We start from the raw sequence: 11,544 nt of genomic DNA, 5'->3' as shown, positions 1-11,544 counted from the left end.
TGAAATAGATTATTTGATAGTTTTAAATTTAAACAAAAAAACAAATTATTTATTACAAAAGCATTTATTAATTTAAAGTAAATAAATGACACAAAGCTAGTTTGTTTATTTATTTACTCTCTTATTTTATTCTAATATATCAATGCATTTTTAAAACAACAAAAAATAAAAATAAAATAAAAATATGTAAGAAAGAAAGACCATGTCACACTCTTACCGTGCACCACTTGTTGTCATTGTAAAATATCTTTAATCTTACTTATGGAAATTTAGTGTATTTTACTTTAGAACTAATCTAAACAAATGATAGCAACTTTATGCATTTTTTCTTCTCTCTACCTCTATTTCTTTATATATATCACTTCCTATCTCTTTACCTTTCAATCTCTCCATCTCCTCTTCTCTCAGTATTTCCCTCTTTCTATTTCTATTTCTCCATATCCCTCTTACTTTACCCTTCTCGACATCTTTACCCGACATCTTTACCCGATCTGTCTCCTCTTCTATCAACACTATTGACAGGAACACATTGCATCCCTTGTTAGAAGCTAGATTTACATCCCCTCTATATATATTCTAACATTGTTAAAGCAAACAAATGTATAAAAATATATATTTTTCCATTATATTTTAATGAGACCCATTTAAGATTCTACTTTGGAATCTTTAAATTTAAATGATATTTTTGAATCTGATGTGAAGAAAATATAATAATTATAAATTACAGATATTCTATAATCAAATTTAAATAACGCAACAAAGAACATAATTCAGTCGATAATCCTTAAACGCTTCTCGTTGAGAGTGCCCTACTTCAGAGTTTACTATGAGAATTCTGTTAATGACGTAGCAACTAAAATATATTGTTTTCACCATTAATTTCTTTGAACGCCTCGTCTAAATTCAGGGCGGAGAAGTTTATATTATTTGTTCATACTCGTATTTTGTTTCTCCCATTTCACCTTAATATTATCAATGTCTTATTTATTTATTACTAACCAGACTTCTGTATAACATAGGCCTGTTTCACTGTATTTTGAGAGAGTCAAAACATAATTAACCTCTTAATGGCAGGCACAACAATAACCCATCTTATGTTTCCCTTCGTTTTTCTTTTAATCCTTGTCTTCACAGCTACTTCTCAACACTTGCATGAAAAGGTGATTTCTTCATCTCCCTCTGTTTGACATGTTACCTCTCAAAAATGTTTTACTGACTGCACATTTTATTCTGTGCAAAATCAGCTTTACATAGTGTATATGGGTGATGCTATGTCCCCAGATATACAAGATTATTCCCAAACAGCAGCAACTGAGTCCCACCTTTCATTGCTTCAATCTCTACTTGGAAGGTTTTTACATAACTTTTTTCTTCTTCTATGTCCACTCTGTTGTTCTAAAAAAGAACTATTTTTCTAATTATTTTTTTTCCAATATGCTTGTCAAGCCATGAGGCAGCACAGGAATCTTTGATTCATAGTTATTGGAAGAGCTTTAACGGATTTGCAGCTCGACTTTCTTCAACTCATGTCCAACAACTGTCCAGTAAGATTGCCCCAAAAATGGATGAATTATTAGAATGTTCTTCTTTGTTTTCCCCAAACGTATTTACTGATTTATTTATCATTCATTTTCAAAGACTGGGCTGAAAGTCTTATTTGTGAATTATAGACACAGATGATGTAGTTTCGGTGTTTGAAAGCAAAAAGGCTCAACTCTTGACAAGTAGATCATGGGATTTTGTGGGTCTCCCTCTGTCTCAGCAAACCAATCATTTGGAATATCAAAGTGACGTAATTGTTGGCGTTCTAGATACAGGTATTATGAAAAACAATAGAAACTTCATTGGTAGCATACAACAGACACTAAAATGGTTTTGCATATTTCCCATATTAAATCTGAATAAATCTCCGATCCAATTTGACTGTAGGGGTATGGCCCGAAATAGAAAGTTTCAGCGACTCGGGACTGGGTCCCATTCCCTCAAAATGGAGGGGAGAGTGCCAGACAACACCCGATTTCAGAGCTTGCAATAGGTACTAGAACATTCATTTGTTCTACTTTCCAATCTAAATCCTCTTCCTGTTCAGAAATACTGTATAGGCAATAGTTATTTTCAGGTTTTATCGTACTGACAAATGTGTTTACTTGATTACCAGGAAATTAATAGGTGCGAAGTTTTATTATAAAGGCTTGGGATCTCAACCAGCTGCTGGTGAGTTCATCTCTCCAAGAGATTCAAATGGCCATGGAACACACACCTCGTCCACAGCGGCTGGAAACCTTGTCAGAAACGCCAGCCTCTTTGGACTAGCCCAAGGGGACGTACGTGGAGGAGTACCAGGTGCAAGGGTTGCTATGTACAAGGTTTGTTGGTCACGCTCTTGCAGTGATGTAGATCTCCTTGCGGCATTTGATGATGCAATCTATGATGGTGTGGATGTCATTTCTGTTTCAATTGGGTCTTCGACTCTAGGCATCCTTCCCCCACCTGACTACTTCGAAGATTGCATTGCAATAGGAGCATTCCATGCAATGAAGAGAGGAGTCTTGACATCAAATGCTGCTTGTAACGATGGCTCATTGGGATCTGTGTGCAATTTCTCACCCTGGTCTCTGACAGTGGCTGCAAGTACCATTGATCGGCATTTCAAATCACAACTTACTTTGGGAAATCGAATGTCTTTTGAGGTAAATCAAATGTCATTGCTTTCTACTGATATTATGTGATCAATACATTCTAACATGTTGAGATTAATTGTGGGGCAGGGGAATGCTATAAACACATTCACAATGGAGCAGCCTTGGTATCCTTTAGTATATGGAGGAGACGCTGCTAACGTTTCTGGCGGATTTTCTTCAGAGGACTCCAGGTGAAATGCATAATAACATCCCATGAAATTGATTAAGAAACAGTTCCTTAAATTAGATTTGTTCATTTTGTTGAACTCAAAGGTCTTTATTTTTATGATTGTTATTTTGGTCAGTGGTTGCCGATTATATTCTCTGGATCGCAACAAAGTTGAAGGAAAAATAGTACTTTGCTACTTAGACCCATATAATCTACCAGATGGTGGAGTGAATGTATCTGGAGGGGCGGGTGCCATAATAATGTACAATGCAATGAATGATTCAGCTTTCTCGTTCATGGTCCCTGCCACAGTTATTTCATCCGAACTGGGAGAGGTTGTCAAATCTTACATCAATTCCACAAGGTAAATGCATACATCAACAGAATTACTTTTCTCCCCATGAAAGTTTTGTTAAATAAATTAAAGATATCCATAGCACAATCTCAAAGATATATCGTTGTAAAAATTGCCCCTTATAACAATTTTTTATAATTCACAAACATCAATTATCAGCTTTAACTGACCAAAGATTTTCATCTAACTTGTAAGGGTTGATTTTAAAACTTCTCCATTTACCTTGATGGCGATAGTTTAGCATCACCTTGTATATGCTTATACTCAATAGTGTTAAGTTCTTATAATTAGGGTAATCTCTAGACCTAAACCTAAGTCTGTATTTTATTTCATTAGTATCAAGTATCAACTTAATCGACCAAAAATTTTCATTTAATTTATAAAGGTTGGTTTTAAAACTTCTCCATTCATCATGGTGGCGATAACTTAATATCACCTTGTATATGCTTATGCTTGATAGTGTTAAGTTCTCATAATTAGGGTAATCCCTAGACCCATACCTCAGCCTTGAGGGTTCACTCATGATGACCCTGCATATGTATCTTCTTGTGGAAAATCAAAGTCTTCATAGTCCACACTGAGAGGGAGTTTATTTTCTCCTCTTGATGATATCTTTAATCTCTCTTTATACCTTGACTATTAATTAAGGTAATCTATGAACTTAGCCCCCTCATAAAATAAAGATTTACATTGCCATCAAGTGTTAGTTCCATACCCATTATTACTAATCATTGGTGTATAAACATATATATATATACACAAGGATCATATCATAGAGCACATATAGTGACTGTCTGGAGCATACGCCACATATATACTTAGGACTAGCTCATACACATCACGTGTACACAAGTTGGCTAGCTCTAACATACATCACATACATAGTGAGTAGCTCCAACATGCATCACAAATACATAGTGATTGGCTCATATAGGCATCACAAAGATAATAGTGACAGGCTCATATAAAATAATCACAAAGATATAAATGACTAGCTTATATAGGAATCATAAAGATAATAGTGACTAGTTTTTATACAAGCATCACAAAGATAATAGCATCACTGACTCATATACAATAACTAACTAACACCTATTTATAATGCATCCCAAATAGAAAAGGAACATGAGTTCATTCTATTCTAGACCATGGGTCTCATTCATTTCTGTAGTCTTCTACATAAGCGGATGATTGGGAAGAAGATTTGGCGTATTTAATACTACACTAGTAGTCAATTGTGAACCTAATAAGGTTAAGTATACTATGAGACAACTAGAAAGAGAATGTGATGCATCACATACGACATTGTGGGTCCATTCTCAATCCCAAGGATTTCAACAAATAATCAACTAACCTAACCTAGTTGATTCCAACTTAATCATCTACAGGCCAGTAACAACAAGATTGTACACCTAAGATGAAATAGCTTCTAACATATACCACATATGACATTAGTGATATTGTTAGCTATCTTCTTCATAATATTTGGTAACACATGGCATCAATTACCTCCATGCTATAGGTGATTTCTAGCGAACCCTCTAAATACAATAATTAGCTTTGTTTACTATTGCCCGCTAGTAATGTAACTACTTATGTAACCATCACTATATCAAACCCTAGATAGCTACTAGAAATCTATCACCTCAATGAACCAAATGAGTGCTAGCTAATCCAAAGATACAATACTAGTTATAAGCATCTGCCATTGGCATGGTCCAATGGCAACCTACTAACTATTACCATATCATATCATATCTAGAGTAGCCCTTAACAATTTCGCTTAATTAAAATTTCTCAAAAGGTCACATAATTGCATGTATCTTGATATATTCTTAATATAGCTCTACATATAATATTTTCCAATATTATAAGTTTCTAAAACCTCATAGTTACTAAATTAATAGACAAATGGACAATGACCTTAGGAAAAATAAGTAATAACTATTTGGGATTTGATATTATTTCTAAAATAATGGCATCATAATCCCACATAATATTTCATATTTCATTTAAGGCTAAGCCCGCTAGGATCTATTTACAGTATAATAATCTTATTTCAAGATGGAGGTTAAGGTCCAAGATACTTTTCTTAGCCATAGACTAATGGCATAATGATTATTGAAATAATGTATGCCACTATTGGCTATAATATTTTAAGTTGATTACAACCTAATATATTAATTACCCCATACTATGAAAAATGGTCATCAATAAAATTTTTATTAAAGTTATGCCATGCTTGAGTATGGTCATTGATACATATTCAACGGGACCAAATTCCCTATTTGAATTATTTCCTTTACAATATTTAAGTATTAAGACTTTAGAGAGAACATACAAGGGACTACTTTATGATGATTAAAATCCTAAATAAGAAAGATGACAACACTATAACCATTGGACCAACACAACCATGGTACCCTTTCCTTAGTTCCCATGATAGTTTTGGGCTATTAGAGCTAATGTATTAAGAGAAAAACATCTTATAATCATATAAAAACCCTTCCCTTGAATCTAGAGTGTGTTACAAAAAATTTAAATTTACAACATTAAGAATTTGGTCAATAGGGAGTGATTCTAGTGACATTAAATGATGTCCTTATCATGTACATTATTGTACAATCATAAATCAAAGATCCTATAATATCTCAAACTTATCTTATGCATCGGGTACATGTTTATATATTCAAATTTATTTTGTCAACTTTCATTTAAGTTGCATTAATATAGTCATATTTCCCACCAAATGGGTTTAAAACATATATCATAGTGTCCCATTAAACCAACACCAATGATTTTTTAAATTGAGCAAATTATTTGATTATTAAGAAATATCAAGCGATTCTCCTATATTTTAAGTTCATATCCATCCATACTAATACATGCAAAGCATTTTTAATACCCTTATTATGCCAATATGAAAAGTAGAATGAACTTAATCCAACCCTTCAATAAATAAAAGGTACCCAAAATGCAAAGTAAAATGTATACACAAAGAAAGTAAATTATCTTACAAAATTTCATAAAGAAAGACAAAGGTAGGCATAGGGCACATGAATAGTTTGATAAAAGCCTCAAGAGATGTGAAACATGCACAATAATACCCCTATTTGTCACACACACCCAATCAAACTATATCAGATTTATTTAAATTGTGAGAGTAGATATTGTACAATTAAATGTTATTTCAAGGCAATAATAGAAAAGTGTACTTATTTCTAGGGATAATCTTGAATACATTTAGGAGTTGGCATTGAAATATGCCCTATTTCCCTGTATGCAATTGATCATTCAGCTAGCTAACCCCAACATTGCCTCTACCACTACTTCATAGGGTGCCACAAAGCTTGTCCTGCCCTAATTTTTTTTATCTCCTCTATATATACACTCGCCTCTCCTTGTGTATTGTTGGGTATTATAACCAATAGCATATACTCCAAAGTTACTCAAGCCTTTTCAACAAATCCTATTCATGCACATCCTTGCAACCCTTGCAGTACATGAAACCATGGTTCTTTGCAGTATTTGGTTTCATGGTTCTTTGCAGTATTTGACCAAACCTAAGCATGCCTTTACAAAACTTCTACATATTCTCCATATGTGTTGCCTCCTTTTCAATCATTTATATTCATTCTCTCTCTCTTGTAAAATTCCTTTATCATTTATGTCTTGGTGGGCGACCATACCCCTTTCTCTCCACTAGACGACTACCTTCTTCTTTTTGAAGAACTCATGTAGAGCTTGCATCCCTCTCACAATAGGTTGCAAAATCTTATTTTTACCTGTCAAGTCATCCTACCCTGGTAATCCTCCCTTTCACACATTTTCATCCTTTCCCTATAACTTTTTTCTCTTTCTCATATGATTCAACTTCCCTTCCTTGTAGTTTTTCCTCCACATTTTCTCCTATAACTTGAGGTTAATATCTCTCTTTCTTCCACATGATTGCATTGCCTTCTCCCTCTCATTTATCTACCCATTTTATCTATAGAGATAAAGCTTGAGTTAATAACAAAGTGTTTGAGGTATGAAAGATTGCCAAGCATGTCTTTTCCACACAACCTGTAGAGTCCCCCCAACCCATGGATAGGGATTCCATACCTATTAATGACATGAATACCCCTTTGCATACCATTCCCCTCACTTTTAATGTGTTTTTGTCTCCTCACCATTTTCTTTAAATTCATTTTTTACCTTAGTCAAGAACTGTAGAAGTGGCTGACGTGGGGGATGTGACAATTGTGAATTGCACTAATTAATGGGAATTTTTTATTTTATAATATGACTACAAGATGTTGTGGCTTCTTGCTCAACCTAAAGAAAAGATGCATCAAAATCACCACGAATAACATCTATTATCAAATATATGTCCTCTTTCTCACATAAATTAAGAAAGTTACAAAATCTTAGAATTTTTAAGCAGTTAAAATAGGGAGTTCTATAGAGATTTAAGCTATTCTAGGTCTAGAAAGACTTTTGAAAATTAGATGGGGCAATAAATGATTATGTAAATAGAATACTTGTTCTTTCTGTATGCGGGAAAAGTGGGCGAATAAAACTAAATATGTGAAAATATTGTTAATACTAGTCCACACACACACACAGGACTTCTTGATGCAAGCTATGGAGTAACGTAGTGTTACTCAGCTTCCCAAGGAGGGTCCCATGGTTCTCTATCTCACAATATCCCTCAAACCAATGTTTTTGCTCTCAGATCACTGAGGAAAATGGTTTAGGGATGGCAAATATGAGAACGAGAGATGCTTTTGCTAAATTTAGTATGAAATAGATGTGAAGCTATGTATGATGCTAAAATGCAATAAACTAAATGATAAGATGACAAGATTAGTATGAATACTATCCTAGCATACTATATTTAGTCTATGATTGAACTAAAATGATAAAGAAAGTAATCTAAGCATGCATATTAGTCTAATTTATGATCTAAAAGAGGCTAAATGATGAGCATAAAGATGATATGAAAGCTTGAAAGAATTTGAGCATAAGTGTAATGCTTCAAATTTTAAAGATGATTGTTAAGAATGGAGGAATGAGAGCTCTATTTATAGCACAAACAGGGCAATGGATGGTCAAGATTGAAAGGTTTAATCAAGGGCCCGTTTTGAAAGTTGGGGATCCATGTGCACAATTGGCACCAATGAAATGGTGACAAGTGTCAACATAGGATTGGGTTGAGAGAAGAGGTTGGAGGCATTAAAGGCCTGAGAAGACCTCATGGTTATCTAAAGGCTAAGGGTCAAGTCTAAGTTAGGTTTACCCACTGGATTAAGAGTTAATCCAAGGATAAACCTTTGTGCAAATGATTAAGAGATAATCATGGTCAAAGCATTAATGACCTAATGAGACCCTTGGGTTGGATAGAGGTTGAGTCAAAACAAATGTTTTAACCATGTGGGAAGGTTTGAATTAACCATTAATGGTTATTGGAGACTTTAGGGATTAAGTGGTTGAAGGTTGGAAGCCTTTAATGGTTTTCAAAGACTTTAAGGGTTTTAGTGGTTGAAGGTTGAAAACCTTCAATGGTTATCAAAGACTTTAAGGTTTTTGAGAAGTGACTTCCCTTTGCTTAGGGATGTGACAAAATTTAGAGGAGGGTTAGGTTAATTAGAAGCAATTAGAAGATTCTAGAAGGGATTAGAAAGGGGTTTGGGATTTTGCAAGTGGATGGAGGGATAATAGGATTTAATTGAATTAAATGATTTTCATTCAATTTGGTTACAATTAAATAAATTAGATTTATTCAATTTGGGATAACTATTTAATTAAATTTGAATTTAATTAAAAGTGGATAGGGGATTTAATTGAATAAAATGATTTATTCATTAAATGGGTATAGTGAATTTAATTTAAATAAATTGAGTAACTTATTTAATTAAATAGAGGAATGTGGATAATTTAATTAAATTGGATTTAATTAAATAGAGAAATGAACATAAAATATTCATTTAGGAATATGGTCATTTTTATACGTCTACACTTTCAACTTTTAAAAACAATGCACTCAATTAAAAGATTTGTGAATTAGTAAGCTACCTTAAAAATATTTATCATAAAATTGTTTATTATGATGTGTTAGAATTCTATCCCTTTTTATTAACATTGCTTGCAATTTAGGATAATTTGTAGGGGTGGATAGAGATGACTCAAGTATATAATATACAGAAAATATTAAACATAGAATTTTGTCCAAATTACTTGAGTGTTATAGCATTGAGCTATTCATGATTTCATTTATTGATCAATTGATACAAAATTTTCATAAATCGCTTCTATTTATAAATGTTTTATGAAAAAATTACTAGAAACAACTAATCATTATCTATTGTTAAAAACTTCTAAAATAATCTATTGAATTCATTTTTCTTTTTGAAACTTTTTTATGTAGAAGTCTCTCATCTTTAGTCTTGTCTATTCAAGACTCTTTCTAAAAACATATATAGTTTCTCTTTTGTTCTAGAATATTTCTTTTACAGTTTTATCTTTTTGCAATTAATTAATAGTATGTTGGGAGAAATTAATCACCAATAAGATCTTGGATGCCAATGGGCCCTCCAAGATTGAGTGTTTGACAGTACTCACCCATATAATCACTCAATTATTAAGATTTACATTTAAAATTGATTAAGAAGGTTGAACCCTATTCAATATGAATCAAAAAAATAGAACAAATCTTTATGTTAAAAAAGTTATATCTATGATACAACAAAAGAATGTGAAAACAAAAGCCTTTCTTTTATTATTTTTAAGAGCTCTATCCTGACTAGTTCAATAAAACCATGTTTGTAGTGTGTATGTTTGTATGAAAATTTTAAATAAGATCATGCTTTAAGAGGTGACTTAAGTTCAAATTCTGTACAATTCACTAGGTCTCCTCTTGCAAGTATAGCAAAAAGTGTATCTGGGAACGATTTACCTGCACCTATAGTAGCTTCATTCTCATCTAAAGGCCCCAACCCAATCACACCAGATCTTCTGAAGGTAAGAAAACTAAAATATATGAGAGGAATTTTGGAAATTTTAATTTCCAAGGGACTTGTAGTGGTATTAATTAACTACTGAACTAATTCATTCAAACCATATTTCCTTGACAGCCTGACATCACTGCACCAGGTGTAGATATTCTAGCGGCTTGGTCAAATGCTGCACCAATGAGCATGAATCCTTTGGACAAAAGAGTAGTGGATTTTAACATCATCTCTGGAACATCCATGGCATGCCCTCATGCCACAGGAGCAGCTGCCTATGTCAAGTCATTTCATCCTGACTGGTCTCCCGCTGCTATCAAATCAGCTCTAATGACCACAGGTGGCTATCCATTCCACTACCCAAAAATTGTATATATTCATTTATTTTTCTTTAACTATCTTGACATTTCCATTTGTGATGCAGCTTCAACATTGGATGCAACATTAGATGGCAATGAAGCTGCAGAATTAGGATATGGTGCAGGGCAGATTAATCCTTTCAAGGCCATCAATCCGGGGCTTGTGTATGATGCCGATGTAAATTCTTATGTCAATATGCTATGTAGCCAAGGATACAATGAAACATCTTTACGTTTACTGACAGGAGAATTTATCATCTGTTCATCAAATTTATCTAAAAACGGAGTATGGGAGCTTAACTATCCTTCTATAATGGTTATTGCTAATGTAAGTGAACCCTTTTTTGCTGAATTTCCAAGGACAGTTACTAATGTAGGACCTGCAAAATCTACCTACCAAGCCAAAATAGAGGCACCTTATGGAATGAACGTTACAGTGGAACCAGATACACTCAATTTCACTTCCTCCAACCAGAAGAAGTCATACAATGTGAAAATTGAAAGTCAAATTGTACCTGATGATTACGATTTGCTCTCAGGTGCATTGACATGGAGCTATGACAATTGTACCGTGCGCAGCCCAATTGTTGTATATTATTATGTGAAACGTTAAGGTAATCATGGCATCTATAAGCACCTATTCATTAGGGATTAGTTGGAAAATTGTGCCACTGAAACACAGATGAAATTTCCTTCGTTATTCATAGTGTTTGTTTTGTTTCTGGTTATGTTGTGTGTTTGAAACTCTTTGGAATATATTTCCACTTTATACCTCCAAAAATCTGAACACCTTTAATGAATGTTGTTTATGCTGAGTGTGATCATAAGAAAAAAATGAGAAGATTTTTTCGACTTAAATAATAATAATGCAACCTAATAATTTCTTGGAATAGTCTGAGTAGTTGGCAACATTAACCTCTCATAAACACAATTTCACATCAATCTTGATTCATAATATATTAAAATTTTCAGGAATCATTAAATATCTAAT

At 33.3% G+C, this 11,544-nt stretch overlaps 1 protein-coding gene across 1 annotated transcript; it reads left to right on the top strand.

The window, feature by feature from the left end:
- The first annotated feature begins 1,259 nt into the window (after window positions 1-1,259).
- On the top strand, window positions 1,260-11,166 carry LOC131059784 (subtilisin-like protease SBT4.14). Its single transcript, XM_057992821.2, has 10 exons — window positions 1,260-1,351; window positions 1,447-1,544; window positions 1,671-1,817; window positions 1,930-2,035; window positions 2,159-2,690; window positions 2,769-2,872; window positions 2,987-3,214; window positions 10,096-10,207; window positions 10,321-10,534; window positions 10,619-11,166. Exons 1-10 carry the CDS (start codon window positions 1,260-1,262, stop codon window positions 11,164-11,166), a joined length of 2,181 nt encoding a protein of 726 aa, XP_057848804.2.
- Window positions 11,167-11,544: the final 378 nt, after the last annotated feature.

The sequence above is a fragment of the Cryptomeria japonica genome, chromosome 3 (assembly GCF_030272615.1).
Source record: "Cryptomeria japonica chromosome 3, Sugi_1.0, whole genome shotgun sequence".
NCBI classification, from domain to species: domain Eukaryota; kingdom Viridiplantae; phylum Streptophyta; class Pinopsida; order Cupressales; family Cupressaceae; genus Cryptomeria; species Cryptomeria japonica.
The sequence above is the reverse complement of the archived record's forward strand: the minus strand, read 5'-3'. Positions and strand labels throughout refer to the sequence as shown.

What these genes read in the sequence shown, in the direction of transcription:
- LOC131059784 (XM_057992821.2), top strand. Translation starts at nt 1,260, where the DNA reads ATGGGTGATGCTATGTCCCCAGATATACAAGATTATTCCCAAACAGCA. An exon ending in CTTCAATCTCTACTTGGAAG is followed by an intron (nt 1,352 to 1,446) that starts GTTTTTACATAA and finishes ATGCTTGTCAAG; the next exon opens with CCATGAGGCAGCACAGGAAT. An exon ending in TTTTCTTCAGAGGACTCCAG is followed by an intron (nt 2,873 to 2,986) that starts GTGAAATGCATA and finishes TATTTTGGTCAG; the next exon opens with TGGTTGCCGATTATATTCTC.